Genomic DNA, 22,808 nt, shown 5'->3' on the forward strand with positions numbered 1-22,808 from the left:
GGGATTTCCTTCGACCACACGTTAGGTTCTGATAAAACCCTTAGGTAGCTGGCCTCTGGTAAAAGTTTCCCTTGAGGGTGGGCTTTGGTTAAACAGCACAGAATGCTCTGGGCATATTTTTCAATGGTTCCATTTCCCTTACCTCCTGTAGAAACATTAATAATGAATTCTTCTCTGGGGCGCCTGGGTGGCGCAGTCGGTTAAGCGTCCGACTTCAGCCAGGTCACGATCTCGCGGTCCGTGAGTTCGAGCCCCGCGTCGGGCTCTGGGCTGACGGCTCGGAGCCTGGAGCCTGCTTCCGGTTCTGTGTCTCCCTCTCTCTCTGCCCCTCCCCCGTTCATGCTCTGTCTCTCTCTGTCCCAAAAATAAATAAAAAACGTTGAAAAAAAAATTTTAAAAAAAAATAATGAATTCTTCTCTGATCTACACCCTGAGAACTGAATGGGGCCCCGAAGATAAAATTCACAGAAGTGCAGGACCCACCGATGACAAAATCCCCTGGAGATTTTTAACTCTTAAGCTTGTCTACACTAAGTCTCCAGCAATTTGTCAATTATAGCTGAAGTTTTCCCATTCCTGGCTCCAGCTGCCTCTGCTGTGGGAAGCTGTATCTTCCTGTCTTTTCAATTTGGGGGGCAGCAGTTATCCTTGTGACCTCAGTCCTTTGACGGATCTGACAAAAATGGTGGACATTCAGTCTGTTCAGGCGTTCTCTGTGATATTGGGATAGCCACGTCTGTCCGCAGTTTCTGATACAATAGCTTCTAAATTCCTTGGAATTTGCTAAGTGATGGGGGCGGGGGTGAGAGGAGCATCTTTTGTTATTCATGATAAGCCTCTTTCAACCCCACCTGAGCTTATGCTAATAAAGTTACTGCTGGGGAGGTGGGGGGGGGGGCCCTTGATCGCTTCAGAGCAATGGACAATAGAAAGATCTACAATATGACAGAAAGGGGAGCAGGGCTGGAGAGGAGTCCAATCACCAATGGCCAGTGATTTAATCAATCACACCTGTGTAACGGAACCTTCGTAAGAACCGCTGAACAGGGTTTGTAGAACTTCGGGACTGCTGAACACATCGAGGTGCCGAGAAGGGGACATGCCAAGAGGGCATGAAACCTCTGAGCACCATCGATGACCCCTGCACCTTCCCCTATGCATCGTTGCCATTTATCTGTTCCTGAGTTGTATCCTTTGTAACAAACCAGGAGTCCTATGTAAAGCATTCTCCTGAGTCCTGTGAGCTGTTCTAGCAAATTACCAAATCCAAGAAGTGGGTCATAAAAACCTCCAACTGACGGTTGGTCGGTCGGGAGGAGTCTGGTCAGCCTGGCCTTGCAGTTAGTTTCTGAAGTGTGGGTCAGTCTTGTGGGTCTGAGCCCTTAACCAGGGGGTCTGACACTGACTCTGGGTACTTCGTGTCAGAATTAAATGGAATCACCGGACATCTCAGTTGGTGCTGGGTGGTTTGGAGAATGGGTTGTTGGTATAGAAAAACCCACACATTTGGTGTCAGAGGTGACAAAGCAGAAATAAATTCTAGTGTTCTTCGTTGAGGACAGGGGTGATGACCTCCAAACTCCTTACATGTCACACTGGAAACAGTCTTCTATTTAGGTTTTGATTCCTGCTAGAATATTTTTAGATTCCAAGAACACTTAAATTTTTTTCCTATCATGTGGCGATGGACTCTTAGATATGACAAAAGCAACCAAAAAAAAAAAAAAAAAATGGACACACTGGGCTTCATCAAAATGAAAACTTTTCTGTGAAACAGAGGACACCATCAAGGAAGTGAAAATACAACCTACTGAATGGGAGAAAAGACTCACGGATCTTACATCTGACAAGGGTCTAGTATCCAGAATGCACATATGTGAAACTCTTAACAACTCAACAATAGAAAGACAACTCAAGGGGCGCCTGGGTGGCTCAGTCGGTTGAGCGTCCAACTTCGGCTCAGGTCATGATCTCACGGTCTCGTCTGTGAGTTCAAGCCCCGCGTCAGGCTCTGTGCTGACAGCTCAGAGCCTAGAGCCTGTTTCGGAATTCTGTGTCTCCCTCTCTCTCTGACCCTCCCCCGTTCATGCTTGGTCTCTCTCTGTCTCAAAAATAAATAAATGTTAAAAAAAAAAAAAGAAAAAAAAAAAAGAAAGACAAGTCAATTCAAAAATGGGCAAAGGTGGAGGTGGGGGCGGGGGCATTGCCTGGGTGGCTCAGTTGGTTAAGCATCTGACTTTTGATTTCGGGCTCATGTCACGATCTCACAGTTGGTGGGATGGAGCCCTGCATTGGGCTCCTCGCCGACAGCACCAGGCCTGCTCGGGATCCTCTCTCTCTCCCTCTCTTTCTGCCCCTCCCCTGCTTGCACACACACACTCGCTCAGAATAAACAAACTTAAAAAAATAATGGGCAAAGGACTTGAACAAACATTTCTCCAAAGAAGATAGACAGCTAGACAACCCAATGAAAAGATACTCAACACCATTTGTCATCTGCATTTGAAATGGAAACTAAAACCACAATGAGACACTTCACAGCCACTCAGATGGTATCATAGTTAAAAAAAAAAAACAACACAAAATCACCAGAGTATGAAATGTACAAAATGCCCCTGAATCATACACCTCAACTGGTTCGTTTCATGTTATGTGAATTTTAGCTCAAAAGTTTTCCTGTCTTATTCTACAGCATCCTGTCCTAGATCACGGTTGCAATATTTGGTATTGGCCCTTTGAGGATGTAAGTTTTCTTTCCCTATAAAAGTCTTGCACTCTGGCTCATCCGGTGGGTTTCGTGGAGGGAATCCCCAATATTAGTAATGTTTTTTAGGATTTTCTATTTGGGCTGCTCCAACTCCCCATAGAGACCCTAAAAATCTGCTTGGATGGGAGCAGCTGTAACTGCCAGCATTTGGGGAGCTGAGCAGCAGAAGAGAACAGATGTTGATTCTTTAATAGGAAAGTTGCCACAAAAAATGTGTTCAAAAGCCAAAAACTAAAAGTTATCATTTAGATAGATTTTATAATATGATTAGCACACACTGAAAAAAAAATTTTTTTTATTTATCTTGAGAGAGAGAGAGAGAGAGACAGATCATAAGTTGGGGAGGGACAGAGAGAGGGGGAAACACAGAATCCGCAGCAGGCTCCAGGCTCCAAGCTGTCAGCACAGAGCCCGATGCGGGGCTCGAACTCACAAACCGTGAGATCACCACCTGGGCCAAAGTTGGACGCTTAACCGACTGAGCCACCCAGGCACCCCCACGTCAGCACACATTTTCAATTTTAAGGTGTTTATTTTATAAAAGTTTATACGGCAATACCTGAGACAGCACTTGAACAGGCACTTAATACTAACAAGATTAAATACGATAACCTAGAAATACAAACAAAACTGGATCAGCAATCAAGTTTAGAGGGCAACGAATTTCCCGAAAGAAAGAAGATATTCAATGTAAGAGTACAGAACACTTAGGGCAGGGAATATCAAATCCACAGACTCATCACCCATGATAGAGTTAAATGTTCAGGAGAAACTTAGAACTCCTTTCGTGATCTTCAACAGGATAGTGCAGATCCTCGGGATAACTCAGAAAACATCACTGATATCCTTTCCATCCACAACTGGGAGGTCACCTCCCAGGCTTCAGATATCACAATAATTACCATGTCTAGTGTGTGGGCTGCTGCTAATTCTTCTATTTTAGCCAGGCTCACTGAAAAACTCTTATTAAAATTCCTGCTAAGAGGGCAACAACGGCAACAGCTAGAGCCATTCCACGATAGAAAATCAGCTGCTTCACTGTCAAAACATCCCCAACGGTGGCCACCGCATACGGATTGTTTTCTTCTATCACCATTAGCTGGAGGGTCTGGCTCTCGGATCTGACGACGGCAGGTAAAATCACTTCATCGGTGACTTCTTTTTCCAACACAGGCAGATCTGATTGCAGAGAACAGTGGAGTACACACTTACGTAGGGGGTTCGGAAATAAAGGGATATGATGGAAAGTTGCACAAGAATACGTCGTAAACGATGCCGTCAGTTACCGGCTGGTATGTGTGAAGTTACGTGAAGAACGTTTCACAGGAGAACCCAGAGTGGATCTCCCCGTTCTAATAATGGCAGAGACAATGTTTATTATGCGAGAGAGCAGGCTCTCATAAACTAAGCAACTCTGGCCACACTAACCCGTTTCAGGCTCTCGAGGCAGAGCGAGTGCACTAGACCATGTCCTCTGTTACCTGTTGGTGCAGGCGTGGCCTCTTTGATCCCTTTCACGCCAGCTCGAACCTGTGCCTGAGAACAAGTGGCACGTAAGTGGACAAAGCGTAAGTCAGGTTAGGCTAGTACTCGTGTTAAAACTTCATGCAAGCTATTGCTAAAGGTTTCCACCATCCAGCACGGTCCTTTTTGGGCCTGAAATGCCGGTGACGATACGATGTAACACTCAACAACCACTCTTCTCCCCAGTGCTCTGCTCACAATAATGTGAAAAGCTACCCGCCGCTCTAGTTGCAAATGTAACATTTTTTGCTCCGTGCACGTCAGTGTTCCTAAGCACTGATATGAGGAATAAAGTCTAAAGGCAAACGGTGCTATCACATAGAGGGGAGTTTATGGCCCAACTCGATACCCTGTACACTTTACTTCCTCCACGAATCACACTACGCTACGGAAGACATCACACATCACGATGAGGAAAGCCAAAGCCGGGAGAAACCTGGAGGGGGGACAAGAGGTAAGCAGGGACGCTTGGCGCACCTGAGCTCATCCTCCCGTCTCCTCATCGGTGACACCGCCCCTAAGCCGGCCCCCCGTCCATCCCATCTCAAGCCTCGACAGAATAAACGGGGCTCACAGTTCGACACGGCGATGCCCACTGAGTCAAGAGCCTGTCCTCTCCGTGCAGGGTATGGCTCTGCCCCACCTACTTCCCACCGATCACAGACGCTCAGCATATGGACAACACGGACCAAAAATGTCGGTAGAAAGAGGCCTAAAAACGCGTAACAACTCAGTGTAAGTAGGGGGAAAAGACGACTGCTCTCCTAAGGACTCTTATACGAAAACAGCAAAGTATTTCCTAAGCTAATTCCTTGCTGTTGTTGTTGAGCCCTAGTCAGCGGATCCTGCACCGGCCCTACACACTCAGGGGAAAATGCGCGGAGATGTGATGTTCGTGGCCCCTAACTGTCACCTTAGACCCTCTTCACGGGTCAAAGGGAGTCACGCCGCCCGTGGCATTCTCGGCATTCTGACCCGCGAAGAGTCCTTCCGGTGCCGTTGCGACCGGGCAAGAGCCACGCTTCTCCAAGGACACGCTCTTACCTGCTCCGCAACTCTCTTCCAGTCTGTCCTCCAGACGAGCACCAGGTAGAAAAGGGCTTGAAAGAAGACACAGACTATCAATCCAGACCAGAGACCTAGGGATGGAGGGTGAGAGTCACGGCTCAGAGGCCCTCCAGTTCCGCTCCCGTCGTCATTAACGTGCTTCCCAAACTTCTGGATCTGCACGATAAGCTGTGGTTAAAATAACTCCCCCGAAACTGAGATAATTACGGGCCAGGATTAGACTCAAGCTCACCGTGGGTGGATCGGTGGCAAGCAACGGACCCACGAAGAGTGAAAACGGCACGAGCCTGTTCGCCGCTTCATACGTTGACTGTTTAACAAGCATTTACTGGCTTTGTTTGTGCCGGGCGCTGCCTGAAGTGCTGTGTCTAACACAGAACCGAACAGGCTGACGGGATCAGTGCCCTCGTGGAGCTTCTGTGCCGCTGGGGGAGACACAGGGCAACCAAGGAAGCAAACGTGACGGCTGGCAGGGTGATGAGGGCCGTGGGAGACGCTGGGCAGAGCGCTGGAGGGGTGGCCTGCGGCCCAGAGGCAGGGAGACGGGCAGGTGGCCGCGAGGGCGAGGAGCCCGCTGTGACAGTGACAGGACAGGCCCTGCAGGCGGAGGGAAGAGCAGGCCTGGCCCAGGGGAAACCGGCCCGCAAGTCCCAGGGGCAGGAAGGCCAGCTGGGAAGGAGCAGGGGAGCGAGGGAGTGGAGGGGAGAAGGTCAGGGAAGCAGGACATGATGATGGGCGTCTGGGCCCGGAAAGATCGGGGTTTGATTCCAACTCTAATGGGAACCACTGAAGGGCTTAAGACTGGTGTGTGCATCTGTGGATGTGAGACCTGAGGTCTTCAGAAGCCCACTTTGGGTTTTTCTGTTTTTTAATGTTTATTTATTTAAAGAGAGAGAGAACCAGTGGGGGAGGGGGAGAGAGGGAGAGGGAGGGAGACAGAGAACCCCACATAGGCTCCCTGCTCAGCACAAAGCCAGATGCGGGGCTCAATCTCAGGACGGTGAGATCATGATGGAGCTGATATCCAGAGCTGGACGCTTTACTGACTGAGCCACCCAGGCAGCTTGCAGAAGCCCATTTTGAAAAAGATCTCTCCAACTGCTGTGTGGAAAAGGTTATTGAGAATATAAAGGGATCCATGAAAAAAAATGATAATGCCAACTATTTATGAGAAGAAACTATTTAAGCCACTTAAATAGCATTGTGTACCAAAGTAGATATTTCATATCAATAATTTCACTATGAAGCAAGCTGCGGAGGGAGGAGTTGGAACATGGTATAAACTGGGAGCTGGAATACTAATTCATTCATTCCGTGTCTGTGGCCCCACACTAGGGAAAAGCACAGTGAGGCTGGTCCTCTGTAGACTCATGCTGATTAAAACTTCCCTTCAGTTGAGAATTAGGTGGACGGGCAGTTTACACACTTTGATCAAGTGATTACATTCCTAGGAACCCGTCCTTAAGGAAAGATTCAGAAACGTTAGTAACTCATACACCTACGATGCTCATCACAATCTTATTTATATAGAGAAGCATTTTAAGTGTCCACTATCGGGAGCATTAAGGAAATGATGCAAGGAAATATTAGAGGTCCTAAAAACCACGTCTTTAACACAGAATAGGGGAAAATCACACATTCAGTACAACCCTGCATTTGTGAAAAATAGAAAAAATACCGGAATAAAAAACAATTTTAAAATACTGAAATAAAATACACTGAATGCCTCTGCCATTATATCAAGGCAGTGTAATAAAAGGTAATTTAATTGTTTACACTTAATGTATTTTCCCAAAATTTCCATGCCGTTAAAGTATAATTTTAATAATTTAAAAGTATCTTGGGGACACTGGGTGGCTCAGTCAGTTAGGCATCTGACTTGACTTCAGCTCAGGTCATGGTCTCATGGTTGTGAGACTGAGCCCCACGTTGGGCTCTGTGCTGAGTGTGGAGCCTGCCTGGGATTCTCTCTTCTCTCTCTCTTTCTCCTCTCTCTCTCCTTTTCCCTCTACACCTCCCCCTTGTGCACTCTAAAATAAATAAACAAAATCTTTAAAAGTCATTTAACAAACCTGAGAACCTACTATGTACAATTATAAAAAGCATATTAGTGAACAAAAAAAATGAGGGAAATCTGACATGGTGCTTACTCTAAAGGAGCTTAGAGTCTAATAAGAGCGATTTTGTGTGTTTTGTTTTTTTAAGTAAAGCTGAATCGTAAAGCCCCAGCAGCTTATTAAGGGCAGCGGCTCTTGCGATTTGGTTGAACAGTATTTTCTCTGATGATTAGGACAGTGCTTGGTAGCACTAGGAGAGAGTAATAAATATCTGGCAGTCGTGTGTCCCAAATACAGAATGAAGCCCAGCCTAACGTTAATCAAATGCCCCACAGGCCCCCAGCCTGTACCTGTCATTAAAAACACAGATGACATTGAAGACAGTTTCTCATTAAGCCACCAAGTAACATTTCCAACAAGTAAGATAAACTAAGCACCTGTTTGTGTGGACACAGGGAGGCTCTTATGATAGCTAGAAGATGAAAATTTCGCAGAGAATAAAGAGCAGACTCAAAATTTTTACATAGTAAAAATGTACTGGTTGACTACAGAAAAAAAGGAGCTATCTGAATACATACTAAAGCATTCAGTCAATCCTCTAATTAGACTATTTTTTTTCTTAAGGAAAATAAAATTCAGGCCTGGTGGCTCAGTCGCATAAGCGTCCGATTCTCGATCTGGTTGGGATTCTCTCTCCCTCCCTCTCTGCCCCTCCCTGCTCATGCTCGCTCGTTCACTCTTAAAAAAATACACATTCAAAAATAAAATTCACTGTTACTGAAAGCTACAGAAGATACAGATGTGAATATATATGTAGAAAACACGTATAACAACTTACCCCAAAGCACATGATAGATTATTTTGTACAATCCTATACATTTAGAATCTTGATAAAGGATATAATTTCAAAAAAAAAAAAAAACAAACAAAATAATAATAATTTGCTAAAAGAGAGAGAGACAACATGCACCACCAAGGAGGCAAATTATCTGGGTTCAAATCCTTTCTCATCACTTACTATCTGTGGGACAAATTACTTAAACTCTTCAAGTTTTAGCTCCTTCATGTTTAGAATGGAACTTGTGGGAAATATCTTATGTGGTCGTCATCTAAACTTAAGTGACATTATATATACAAAAGGTTAGCATAAAAGCTCTTTATGAATATGGTCTCACACCATATGAATTTCAGTTTCTTCCAGTTTTTAAACTTGAAAATAAAAGTACTGTAGAAGAATATAGAAAAATGTTCAAATTGTATAAGTTCTTGCCACAATAATAAGGCAGGAAAAAGGAAATAAAATCCATTAAAATTAGAAAGGCAGGCAAGAATATACAATGGGGAAAAGAAAAGTCTTTTTTGGGGAGCACCTGGCTGGCTTAGTCAGTAGAGCATGCAACTCTTTATGTCAGGGCTGTGAGTTTGAGCCCCACATTTGGTGTAGACATTACTTAAAAATAAAATCTTAAACAGAAAACACATTTTTAATAAATGGTGTTGGGAAAACTAGACAGCTACATGAAAATGAATGAAACTAGACCACTTTCTTATACCGTTCACAAAAATAAACTTAAAATGGCTTAAAGGCCTAAATGTGAGACCCAAACCATAAATCTCCCTATAGAAAACATAAGCAATAATCTCTTAGACATATTTATGGATACCTCTCCTCAGGCAAGGAAAACAAAAGCAAAAACCATTGGGACTCGACCAAAAGAAAAAGCTTTATTAGCACAGCAAAAGAGCCCATCAAAAACCACAAAGGCAATCTACCAAACGGGAAAAAATATTTGCAAATGATGTATCTGGTAAGGGGGTAATACCAAAAAAATATAAAGAACTTCTGTAACTCAACACCAGGAAAAAAAAAATCTGGTTAAAAAATGATCAGAGAACCTGAGTAGACATTTTTCCAAAGAAGGCATACAGATGGCCAACAGACACATGAAAAGGTCACTAATCACCAGGAAAATGCAAACCAAAACCATGAGACATCACCAGTCAAAACGGCTAGAAAAAAACAGTAAAAAAAAAAAAAAAAAAAAGGCAAGAAATAAAGTGTTGGTGAGCCTGTAGAGAAAAGGGAACATCATGCACTGCTGGTGGGAATGCAAATCTGTGCAGCCACTCAGGGAAACAGTACGAAGGTTCCTCCAAAAAGTAAACACAGAATTATCCTATGATCCAACAATCTCACTTCCGGGTATTTACCCAAAGAAAACGAAAACACTAATTTAAAAAGATATATGCACCCCTATGTTTAGTGCAGCATTATTTGTAACAGCGAAGATATGGAGGCAACCCAGTGTCCATCAATAGATGGATGGATAAAGAACATGTGATATATATACACACAATGCAGTATTATTCAGCCATTAAAAAGAATGAAATCTTGCCATTTGCAACAGCATAGACAGAGCTAGAGAGCACAATGCTAACCAAAATAAGTCAGATTAAGACAAATATAGGATCTCACTCACATGTGGAACTTAAGTTATGAAACAAGTGAGCAAAGGAAAAAGAAAAAGAAATAAACTAAGAAATAGATTCTTAATTATAGAGAATAAGTTGATGGTTACCAAGGGGAGGTGAGTTAGAGGGATGGGGGAAATAGGTGATGGTGATTAAAGAGTACACTTACCACAATGAAAAAGGTAAAATTTAAAAATTAGAAAAGGAGTAAAATTATTTAATTATGACTTGATTCAATACATAGAAAATCTTTAAAAATCCACACACAGGGGCACCTGAGTGGTTCAGTCAGTTGTGACTTTGGCTCGGGTCATGATCTCATAGTTTGTGGGTTTGAGCCCCGCATCCAGCTCTGCGCTGACAGCTCAGAGCCTGGAGCCTGCTTCAGATTCTGTGTCTCCCTCTCTCTCTCTCTCTCTCTCTCTCTCTCTGCCCCTCCCTGGCTTGTACGCTCTCTCTCTGTCTCTGTCTCTCTCTGTCTCTCTCTCAAAAATAAATAAATAACTTAAAAACATTTTTTTTAATTCACACACACAAAAATACTACAGCTAACAAATTCAGCAAACTTACACAGTCAACACACAAAATTAGTTGTGGTTTAAAATACCATCAATGGGGCGCCTGGGTGGCTCAGTCGGTTAGACGTCCGACTTCGGCCCAGGTCACGATCTCACGGTCCGTGAGTTCGGGCCCCGCGTTGGGCTCTGGGCTGATGGCTCAGAGCCTGAGCCTGCTTCTGATTCTGTGTCTCCCTCTCTCTCTGCCCCTACCCCGTTCATGCTCTGTCTCACTCTGTCTCAAAAATAAATAAACGTTAAAAAAAATAATAATAAAATTAAAAAAATAAAATAAAATACCATCAATGAACAATCTGAAAAGGAAATTAAGAAAATAGTTCTAGGGGTGCCTGGGTTGCTCAGTCAGCTGAGCGTCTGACTCTTGATTTCAGCTCAGGTCATGATCCCAAGGGTCATGGGATCGAGCCCTGCTTCCGTGCTCCACACAGTGCCTGCTTAAGATTCTCATTCTCTCTCTCTGTCCCTCTGCCTCTATCCCCTACTTGTGCTCTCTCTAAGATATCAATAAAAAAATTATATTCACAATAGCATCCAAAAGAATAAAATATCTAGGAATAAATTTAACCAAGGAAGCAAAAAACATTGAAAACTACAAAACGTTGCTGTAAGAAATTAAAGACCTAAATAAATGGAAATCCTGTGTTCATGGACTGGAGGACTGAAGATTGCAATATTCTTTCCAAAGCGGTCTGTAGATTCAATGCAATCCTGATAAAAATTCTAATGGCCTTTTTGCAAAAAATGGAAAACCTGACCCTCAAATTTATATGGAATAGTCCAAGGGTCCCCAAATAGCCAAAACAAAATTAAAAAAAGAACAAGGTTGCAAGGCTTACACTTCCTGATTTCAAAACAGTAAGTTTTGTAGTAAACACAGCTATAGTAATCCAGAAGAGAGTCGTACTGGTTTAGACAGAGATACCAGTGGAGAGGAACAGAGTCCAGAAATAAACTCCTACGTCCGTGGCCAACTAATTTTCGACAAGTGTGCCAAGATCATTCAGTGGGGAAAGAACAATTTTTCAGTAAATGGTGTTCACTTCATCTAGGTAATTCATCATGTCTCGGGTCTGAAGCTAACACATTACTACCTTCGGGCAAGCCAGTTCTGGCGAGTCCGTCAAGGCTCAGATGTCCCCTCCAACCAGTGAGGGAACTCACAGGTGCTCACAGGACCCAGTTCTTTTCGCCTGCAGTACTGAATCCAAATGGAATTACCGTGAAATTACTTAATCTTGGTCTCATCCTGAGGACACAGATCATGTCTACTTTTTTCAAGACTACCTTTCCAGGGTTTTGGTACAGAGAAGGCAGAGGAGTAACTATTTTGAGAGAAAACAATTCCACAGGGGCTACTTATCAGTCAACTATTTTTTTTTTAAGTTTATTTATTTTAGAGAGAGAGAGAGAGAGAGAGCTAGAAAGCATGAAGGGCAGAGAGAGAGAATCTCAGGCAGGTTCCACACCACCAACGTGGAGCCCGATGTGGAGCTCGAACTCACGAACCGTGAGATCACGACCTGAGGCGAAATCAAGAGTGGGATGTTGAACCACCTGAGCCACCCAGGGGCCCCTTAGGTCAGCTAATTTATACCTCAAGCAGCTTATCTTAATATGACAAATGAGATTCAAGGTTAATCACTGAGGAATCAAAAACATACCTATTATCCCAAGTTTTGCGGCAAACATCAGAGATACTCCAATGGGAAAACCAAACACGTAATAACCGATGGCGTTCATGATAGCACCGATCTTTTGTTTTCCTGTACCTCGCAGGATTCCACCACAGGTGCCCTGAAGAGAGGAATACCAAGACCACCATTACAGCCGTGTACCTACCCTCGTGTCAGGTTCGTGAGGAATATTACATTAGTACATCCCAGGTTTGGATGTGATCACACAGTTCTATCTCAAAACAAGAACTGAACGTTACGTAAGAGATAAAAACGTTTTGCTTCTAAAGTTACGTTAATGACAATAAGCTATAGCGGCTTTCATCAGAAACCCACAGGTAATGTTATTCAAATCTTTGCTTAAAAATATTTTGTAAGTGTATGATTAAAAAAAAAAAAAAAGTTTAAGGTTCAGTGATGGAAATCTCAGCAGAAACTAGTCTGATATCATGGCTGAAAAACAGGAATGGGACCATGGGCTTCAAAAATGCCCAGAGTCAGAGCGGTGGCAACCATCGTTCTCTTCCACACTGTTCTTACCACAGCTGGTATTCAATCGGGTATCACACCTTCAGACTGGTAACAATAAAACGGAAGAAACTCCTTGGGGGAAAAAGAAAGATGGCAAACGGACCTAGAAATCAAGTCATGAGGGCTAACTGCTGAAATTGGGAAGACGACTCAAGGCATGATTCCAGGGTACAGCAGAAGGGTCTTCAAACTCCTACAAACCCACAGAAGATCAGCCTAGAGAAAGACTTTCTCGTGGTCACAGTCAACTCGAAGGTGGCCTGGCCTGCCATGGACAATACAGTAGATACGGGCCTGCTCATGTGGCTAAGAGCCACACAAGGCATTCAGGCCCCAGATAAAGAGGAGGCTGGATAGCTCTGGTCTCTTCTACCTTGAGATGTTATACTCTAGCGTCACCCATCTTTCCCACAAACGGTGAAGAATGCTTGCGGCAAGGGGCGCCTGGGTGGCTCAGTCAGTTAAGCGTCTGACTTGGCTCAGGTCATGATCTCACGGTTCGTGAGTTCGAGCCCCGCACCGGGCTCTGTGCTGACGGCTCGGAGCCGGCTTCGGATTCTGTGTCTTCCTCTCTCTCTATCCCTCCCTGACTAGTGCTCTGTCTCTGTCTCTCAAAAATAATAAATGTAAAAAAAAAAAAAAAAAAAAAAAAAAAAAAAAAGAACGCTTGTGGCAAGAACTCTCTGTTCTCAAGGATGAAATCGCATATTTAATTCAAAACTAGAAACGCAAAACAAATCTTGCTATGCATATTAGGTGGGGGTAAAATCACTCCAGGTACTCACTGCAAGGGCATCAAATAGATGAAAGGGAGCAAAAATAGGCATCACTTGGCTCACAAGGTAAATAATATCTCTGTGGGAGGAAAAGAAAGTGGTCAGTGACCCCAAAATTACATTTAAGTGGAGTATATTAATTACTACTGATCTGACAAACCTAACTAACGGATCAGTAATTCAGTGAAAACACAACTTTTCTATTTGACAAAACGAGTACCCAATAACACCTCACTAAATTTTCTTAGTTAGAATCGAGGGTAAAAGGGGCATGGCCTAGGCTGCCACTATAGAGGATAATCCTTTTTTTTTTTTTTAATGTTTATTTATTTTTCAAGGAAAGAGAGACAGGGCGTGAGCAGGGGAGGGGCAGAGAAAGAGGGAGGCACAGAATTCGAATCAGGCTCCAGCCTCCAAGCCGTCAACACAGAGCCCGACGTGGGGCTCGAACCCCACAACCGCGAGATCATGACCTGAACCCAAGTCGGTCGCTTAACCGACTGAGCCACCCCGGCTCCCCTAGAGGATAATTCTTAAAATTTTGCTTACGAGTATAAAAACGTGCAGGTTGGAAAAAAAAATGTTTCAGCCTATGGCTGGTAATCTTCCTCTGTGAATGGGACACTTCCTCAAAGATGGAGGTGAAGGCCAGTGTTCACACAGGAAACACTTGCCTCCTCATGGATCCTCTGAACTCTAAATGTGGTAGAAGGTCCGTCTGGGGAGGGAGGACAGTGGGGATAATGGGACTCTGGAGAGAGACACAGCAGAGCTGGAGGGGTCTGAAGACCTGCAGACGGGGGCGCCTGGGGGGCTCAGTTGGTTAAGCATCCAATTTTGGCTCAGGTCAGGATCTCCGAGCTTGAGTTCCAGCCCTGCATTGGGCTCTGTGCTGACAGTTCTGAGCCTGGAGCTCCTGATTTCGTCTCCCTCCCTCCCTCTCTCTCTCTCTCTCTCTGCCCCTTCCCTGCTCATGCTGCTCTCTCAAAAGTAAATACACATTTGAAAAACAAAAACAAAAAAGAGGGAGGCAATGTGGTTGGAATACATGAAACAGGCTATTGTACTCTCCCCAAAGGAAGTTTTCTGCTTCCCTCCCATTCGCCTTAAAGGGGAAGGTTGCTGGTCAACAGGTACCACCAACAGAGACAAAGCCTGCAGTCAGCCCTCTCACCAGAGGAGAGACCTCTCTGGAATAGATCCATAGGACTGTGAAGTTGCCTCATGGTACACTATCCCTACTAATCAAAATAGTCTTTCATTCAAATACAGACATTAACCCAGTGTTCACCGGACTCGGAAGAAAATCAACAGCCCGCACACAAAAAGGACAGACCCAAATGAGCATGCAGAACAGGTGACACAAAAGCCACCACCAAATCCAAGGAACAAGGAGTAAACCGGGGGGAAAAAATGAAACGAAAAAATATGACCATTACAGGAAAACATTCTGTTTGAAGACCGAATAATGAGATAGACATGGCAAAATACTAAATCTCAATTTGAAAGGTAAAGTTGAAGAAATGACCCCAAGCACAGAGGAGGAGAGAAGAGACAAGTCAGATTCATCTAGAAGTTCTACCATTTATATAAATATCCCAGAGCTAAAGAAAAGTTCAGCACTTCGGACTGAGTCTACAAAGTGCCACACCAAATAAAAGAAAAAATATTCACCTATGCCTAAGCATGTGCAAAGACACAAATAACATCTGGAAGATTTCCAGGAAAAAAAAAACTAACCTACAATATGGATTAAGAGTCAGATTAGGGGGTGTCTGGGTGGCTCAGTCAGTTAAGTGTCCAACTTCGGCTCAGCTTGTGATCTCGCGATCTGGGGGTTCGAGCCCCATGTCGGGCTCTGTGCTGACAGCTCGGAGCCCGGAGCCTGCTTCGGATTCTGTGTCTCCCTCTCTCTCTGACCCTTCCCAGCTCATGCTCTGTCTCTCTCTCTCTCTCTCTCTCTCTTTCAAAAATAAAAACATCTAAAAAATTATATAAAAAAAAAAGTCAGATTAGTATGCAAAGTCTATATCCAGGTGACATGACGGAAGCTGATGGAGGAGGAAGCTCCAAGAATCAATCCTTTTACCAAAACAATGATTGAACTGGCCAGAAATGTCAAAATCAACCATTTTCACAACTCTGGAGTCGAGCTGAAAACTTGAAGCACGCAGTGCTTCATGAAGAATGAGCCTAGTAAGTATCCATGAATCTTGGGGTTTCACAGACTAGCTACCGCTTCCTGTCCCCTGGTCCCATGGCAGGCAGGTGTAGGGATGGCTGCCTGCATTTCTGGTGTGGCTAGTTGGTGGCATGTTGGGCAATAAGGATCTCGTGCTCCAAAAGTCAGAGTTGTGGGTTTTGATCTCCTTGGTGGTTCACTACGGGCCCAGCACAGAGGCCGCTTCCCACGCAGTGCCTGTCAGATAATTGAGAGAGACAGAACTTTTTAAAAATGTTCTTTTCTGGGGCGCCTGGGTGGCGCAGTCGGTTAAGCGTCCGACTTCAGCCAGGTCACGATCTCGCGGTCCGTGAGTTCGAGCCCCGCGTCAGGCTCTGGGCTGACGGCTCAGAGCCTGGAGCCTGTTTCCGAGTCTGTGTCTCCCTCTCTCTCTGCCCCTCCCCTGTTCATGCTCTGTCTCTCTCTGTCCCAAAAATAAATAAATTTAAAAAAAAAAAAAAAAAAATTAAAAAAAAAAAAAAATGTTCTTTTCTTGGGGCGCCTGGGTGGCGCAGTCGGTTAAGCGTCCGACTTCAACCAGGTCACGATCTCGCGGTCCGTGAGTTCGAGCCCCGCGTCAGGCTCTGGGCAGATGGCTCGGAGCCTGGAGCCTGTTTCCGATTCTGTGTCTCCCTCTCTCTCTGCCCCTCCCCCGTTCATGCTCGGTCTCTCTCTGTCCCAAAAATAAATTAAAAAAAAACGTTGAAAAAAAAAAAATTAAAAAAAAAAAAAAATGTTCTTTTCTTATTGGATCAAGGCATTTGAGGAAATCTGCCAGGCCACTGGCTCACTGAGGAGACAACAGACACCACACACGACAAGCAACATAGTCTTTGTAAAACAAAAAACAAAACAAAACAAAAAAACGGTTTGGAAAAATCACTAAGCAAACGGGACAAATGCAGAACAGCAATGCCTGAGGAGGGAGGAGAACCTAATCTCCAGAGCTATTGTGTTACAATATTCAGAATGTCATTTCAACATAAAATTACAAAGCACACAAAGAAGGCATGGCCCATTCACAGGAAAAAGAGAAAATTGTCAGAAACCGGCAAATAAGGTCAGAATCCATTTTTTTCGGATTCTAGACATTAACCAACGGCTTGCGGTGACCTGGGGAGTGCTTCCTCAAGAGAAGCTGCCGAGTCTTGGTAATAACAGTGACGTCTGTGGTGTTGCCACTGACCTGAGTACCATCCCCGGCTCCCAGCTCAGCAGTAACCTTGATAAGTAACAGTCCCTATTTCCAGGACTGGAGGAGGAAGAAGGAGCGGAACCTTTTCAAAGCTTCATTCCCAAGGAACAGCCATTATTTTGCACAGAGACCACCTGTCAGGTTGTTCCTCAAAAGACTCCCCTTGAAACGCTGTCTTTATTTCTCTGGACTCAAACCTGGCCAGTGCTCCAGCTGGCCTCTGAGAGATGTCTGCAGGCAAATGTTTTAGGTGCTTCTGCCTGAAGCACCGGATAAGAGTTGGCACAAACAAGACTAACCGACAAGCTTGGCAGGAAAGGCTGGGCAATGAGACATCCATAGGGGCTTCAAAGCTCTGACACGTCCCTGGGAATCTAAAAGGCCACACGCAGGCATATGACTGGGTATGTGCTCAAGAAAGACCGGAGAGGGCCTAAGCTCTCACCTCTGGCTGAACTTGAGGCTCCGCACAGGCGGGAAATGAGGGCGAAGGCCAAGCTGTAAACTGCCTGGCCGAGTGCTGAAGGCTACCCTGATACACGCACAGAGAGCCCCTCCGCAGAGTGGGAGGTAAGTGGGATGCATGTAGCTAAGGAAATTTGGTCCAGTAATTAGCCGATCACCAAGCTAATGCAACAGAGACTTTAGTGGCCACACCGGACAAAAAATACAGACTTCACCAAATTAGTTCATAAAAGCCACTAAGCCAGCAAGCGGCAACAAAAAACCTTGGGGGGGTGGGGGCGGTTCTGATTTCCAGAACTGCCACGTTACGATGTAAAAAGTGTCCAGTTTTCAACCAAAAATATGAGTCATGTAAAGAAACAAGAATGTATGGCACCTGTATGGAGGGAGCAAAGCAATTAATAAGACTAATCTCTGAGGGTGCCCAGACTTTGGAGCAAGAAAAATCCTTAAATCAGCTACTTAAAAAAATTTTTTTAATGTTTATTTTTGAGAGAGAGAGAAAGAGAGAGAGCGCGCACGCAAGTGGGGGAGGGGCAGAGAGAGAGGGAGACACAGAATCGGAAGCAGGCTCCAGGCTCTGAGCTGTCAGCACAGAGCCCAACGCGGGGCTCGAACCCATGAACCATGAGATCGTGACCTGAGCTGAAATCAAGAGTTGGACACTCAACCGACTGAGCCACCCAGGTGCCCCTCAACTGAATTTCTTTATGAAAGTAATCTGAGGCAAACAGTGCAAATCACTGAAACCTTTTCATAAAAAGGATCTGGTTTATTCAAAAGACACTTCATTATATCTAAATAACTATGCAAACACAGAGTTACGGACGATGCAATAAAATTCAACCTAAGACTGAGTCAGTGGTTTATATAAATTCTGCCCTTTTGACTCAGGCATCATGCTGTCAGCGTGCTCTGGACTGGGACGTGCCTTTCTGGGGATGAGGACATGCCATGTGCTTTTTCTAGGTATTTCTGAGCAGAACCAGCATTGAGCACGAGAGAAATGCCACTGGGGTTCGATAAATGAACGAATTGGGTACTGGAGGAACGGGGACAGTGCCCATGGGCTTCCTTCGTCCAATTTCATTCAAATGGAGTACCGGGGTTCTCATTGCTGGCTGCCCTACTTCCCGTGAATCAAAATACTACTCACCTCTTAGAACCAGAAAAGTACAGTGAAAAAAGAAAGCATAAAACGGAAAACATCCTTCTAGAAGATGGGTACATACTTGTCACTGGTAAATACATAGGCAATCACATCCTTCATCGCTGAGAGTACAATGCCCACTACGAGAGCGCAGACACCTGGAAAATACAGAAGCAGCAGCGGGAAGTGACAGTTGTCCCAAGTAATAAATCCAGTCTCAGGAGAGACTGGCGTCAATGATTTCAGAAATGTCCCAATTACAAGTGTTTATTACTGTCTCTTGAAAACAGCAAGGAAGTCCTGATTCTCACCCCTTTGTCGAAGGCACATTCATAGAAAAAGATGCTCGGTGAGATGTCTATACGGTCATAATCTTCTCTAACTGCTCAGATGCCAAAACATTAAAACTGCTCGAAGAGGCAGTGGTCCGGGGATATGGAGACTCAGTCATACAGGCTTTGGTCAGAAAACAAGCCCGCGTGTGATAACAATCTGAAGACTTTTCAGTCTTACCGAGTGTACCATTTCATTGGTGCCCGGTAACGGAAAATCACCATTAGAAGTTTCATTTTGCTGAGTGACCTGAAAAGGGCTTAAAGAATATTCTAGCTGAGGCCATATATATAAATCCATTCCCCAGAGAAACTCCGAAACGTGTACCGTAACCTATCAGACAAAAATCAGTATGGACACCAGAGAGCGGACCTGCTTCAACTCACCCGCACACAGGAGAACGGTGATGCTGGAGTCCCGAGCCTGCTCGGCATTCCCTGCCCCCAGAGCATTGCCCACTCGGACACTGGCCGCCACACCAAAGCCAAGGGGCACCTGAGAACCAACAATCACAGATCGTAAGAAGTCAGAGGGCCTGCAAGAATGCTAGTGCCCTAGGGTCCAACCACGTGAGAACCCTAGACAGAGACAATCGTCCGTGTTCTCGAACTGGTTCTGTTACAGCTGAGCTGTGTGACCACAATCCAATCGCTCAGTCCCGCTCACACCCAACCTCTTCGTTCCTAAACAAGGATAATGGCTGCCCTGACTGCTACCTGTATCACATCCATCAGGGCAGAATCTCTTAATGCAGTGGGATTTCAGGGCAAAGCACCTCCTTCACTGGCCAGACACGTACCATCGAGACTTAATTCAATCTAGCTGCATTCCACGAGGTAAGATTTAATGCATTATAAATACAGAGATAATTTGTAAAAATTAAATGAACCACACGGAAAAGCACTTAGCTCAAAGCCTGGCATAGTGTAAGAACCTGATGAACGCTGATGAAATCTGACTCCATTAACTCCACTGTGTCCAACATTCCATACTTCTAATTATCCACGACACTGAAATGTGTCTCCAAAATCTCATTTTTCATCATTCATTATGGAAATCCGAAGCTATAAGCTTCCTTGCTCTTACACAGACCATTAGTCAATGTCCGAAGCCGTGCTCTTGACCTCCTGTCATTATCCTGTAATAAATACAGTGCTGCTCTCGGGAGCTGTTCGAATAACATGGGTTGTGTAGAAAACTCTGGTTTTCGCTGTCATGTCTGCCGACAATTTATACACCAGCTTTAACTTCTCATTCCTACCAGAAACAGCATCCTCCCAACCACCTCTAACTTATTACTGTTTTGAGAACTAGCCTGAGTTGGTAAAATACACACTCAGTTAAGAACTTGAGAAACCACGGACTGACTCTGTAAAACATTGTAAGACTTGCATGCCCAGAGTATATACCTAATTGTCTTCTGGTTCAAGATGGACAACTAGCTCACAGGCTTAACTCTCTTCCCTCCCAAACACCATTAAAACATCAGTCAAGATGCTGCACAGAAAAGAAGTTCATTCACACATCACTGAGAAGACGAGAGCACGCTGGCTTCTGGAAGAGGGGAAGTGATGTCATCACCCCGGGGAAGAACCACAGAAAACCACAGTCCAGAATACAGACAGGCGGAGGCCACATCCTGCTAGCTGTTCTCAGTGCAGCATCAGGAGGCTGGAGGCTTCAGGTCCATCAGCGAGGCGGTGGCGAGCGGTACTCGGGGAGATCAGATCCACTACGAACAGCACAGCCAGACCCCATCGCCTACCTGGTCCTCCCTCCCAGCCCCACTGAACACAGAAAGACTAGGCTAAAGGTAGAAAAGCAAAGTGGGAGAGCTCCCTGCATGGTGTGAGCACCTCAGAACCAAGCCCTTCTTGTAGTGTCCTGGGGACAGGTGGGACATGGGAGGGGAGGTCAGACTGCCTGCTCCCTGCTCCTTGCCCACAAACCCTAAAATGAAGATGCCACATGACAGAGACACCTCTGGACTCGGCTCCCTACCGGTCCTTCCCATTCAGGGGAGAGGTCTGTTAGAGAAACATCCCCAAATAACAAGATCAGAAAAGCCACGCCAGCCGTTTATTTTACCAATCAATGTATTCGCTCTTTCTTAAACGTAGTCACTCTTTTGTAAGTACAAAGGGACTAATAAAGATCACCAGATCTTTGAGGAAAACCAAAGAACATATCTGCAAAAGAGCCCAAGATAAATAAGAGACCAACTGACTTCAGAAAAAACAAATGAGGTGACTCAGAGAACAGAAGAGAATGTTTGAAGGTTCCACTTCGTATCCAAAGATATTTAAAAGATAACACAGCAGAAAAGAAAAAAAAAAAAAAAAAGAACAGGTTCCCATGAAGAAGGGACTGTAAGAGAAAAAGAAGGGGTTCTTGGAAACTAAAAACCAACCAAAAAATTTAATTACAAAAAGACAAAGAGATTTTCTTTTTGTTTTGGAGAGCGTGCAAGCAGGGGAGAGGGGCAGAGAGAGAATCTTAAGCAGATTCCATGCTCAGCATGGAGCCCAAGACGGGGGTGGGGGTGGGGGGGCTCAATCCCACAACCCTGGGATCATGACCTGAGCCAAAATCAAGGGTTGGATGCTCAACCGTCTGAGCCCCTCTGGCGCCACGTTTCTTAGCGGATGAAGAAAAACCAAGTTCAATACTGGAGATCAACCTCCACCCAATAGGCAATTGAAAAGAGAGAACAGAAAAAAGGTACAGAAAGGGAGAAAGCATAATAGTTTTAAAACTTCTCAGAGTTGGGGCGCCTGGGTGGCTCAGTCGGTTAAGCGTCCGACTTCAGCTCAGGTCACGATCTCGCGGTCCGCGAGTTCGAGCCCCGCGTCGGGCTCTGGGCTGATGGCTCAGAGCCTGGAGCCGGCTTCCGATTCTGTCTCCCTCTCTCTCGGCCCCTCCCCCGTTCATGCTGTGTCTCTCTCTGCCTCAAAAATAAATAAACGTTAAAAAAATAAATAAATAAAAAATAAATAAATAAATAAATAAAACTTCTCAGAGTTGAGGAAAGCAAAAGCCTTCGTTCTGAAAGGGTATGTACCAAGTGCTAATGAGCAGGGTAAGTAAAGAAGTACCTGCAGAGCAACCCACACTTGAAAAATGTCACAACTACATGGACAAAGAAATAAATGCTAAAACTTTCGAAGAGAAAACCCACGTTGTCACAAAGGAACAAGAACCAGATTAAGATCAAATTTCACATTAGTAACTCAAATGCCAGATGAACATAGAGCAAGGCTTTAAAAATTCTGAGGAAAGATTGTTTTGAAGCTAGAATTCTACACTCAGATTACTGAACAGGTGTACGGGAAAAATAAAGGCTCTTTCGTACGTGCATGGCTCACAGCTTACCTTCCATATAGTCTTAGGAAAAAGTTCTTCGACTATTTAACCCAAACAGGTTTTAAAGGAAATGTAATAAAGTGAACAAAAAATGAGATCAAACGAACCGTAGACTTCTTTCACGAAGCCCGTTTAAGACCGCAAACTTAACTGATAAATGCTATGCGTGTTCTGACTGTTCCACCAACCAGCTGTTCCCCCACCTTTCTCCCTCTCCTCAGGCCTCCCCCTTCCCTGAGACACAACAATATTAAAATTAGGCCAAGAAATAACCCTACGATGGCCTCTATGTGTTCAAGGGAAAGGATGTCTTACATCTCTCACTTGACACCAAAAGCCAGAAACGACTGAGCTTAGCGAGGAAGGCATCTCAGAAACGGAGACAGGCTGAAAGCTCGGCCTCTTGCACCAGTTGGCCAAGTTGTGAATGCAAAGGAAAAGTTCTCGAAGGAAAGGAAAAGTGCTAGTCCAGTGAAGCCTTATTGCTGATGTGGAGAAAGGATCAGTGGTCTGGACAGAAGGTCAAACCGGCCCCAACGTTCCCTGAAGTCAAAGCCTAATCCAGAGCAAGGCTGATTCTTTTCAATTCTGTAAAGGTTGAGAGAGGTGAGGAAGTGCGGAAGGAAAGTCTGAAG

The 22,808-nt window shown here is 44.8% G+C and overlaps 1 protein-coding gene across 1 annotated transcript in view; it reads right to left on the reverse strand.

Moving 5' to 3' along the window:
* Nucleotides 1-3,279: 3,279 nt before the first annotated feature.
* The window catches only part of LOC131498055 (multidrug and toxin extrusion protein 2-like), a gene marked incomplete at its 5' end in the record, with an annotated part of 60,701 nt that continues 41,172 nt past the window's right edge, over nt 3,280-22,808 (reverse strand). The window contains 7 exons of the mRNA XM_058704912.1: nt 3,280-3,946; nt 4,249-4,303; nt 5,336-5,430; nt 12,128-12,260; nt 13,456-13,525; nt 18,560-18,635; nt 19,197-19,305. Coding sequence (XP_058560895.1) covers nt 3,717-3,946; nt 4,249-4,303; nt 5,336-5,430; nt 12,128-12,260; nt 13,456-13,525; nt 18,560-18,635; nt 19,197-19,305 — 768 coding nt within the window. The remainder of the gene's footprint in view (nt 3,947-4,248; nt 4,304-5,335; nt 5,431-12,127; nt 12,261-13,455; nt 13,526-18,559; nt 18,636-19,196; nt 19,306-22,808) is intronic.

Source organism: Neofelis nebulosa, chromosome 16, assembly GCF_028018385.1.
Source record: "Neofelis nebulosa isolate mNeoNeb1 chromosome 16, mNeoNeb1.pri, whole genome shotgun sequence".
NCBI lineage: Eukaryota > Metazoa > Chordata > Mammalia > Carnivora > Felidae > Neofelis > Neofelis nebulosa.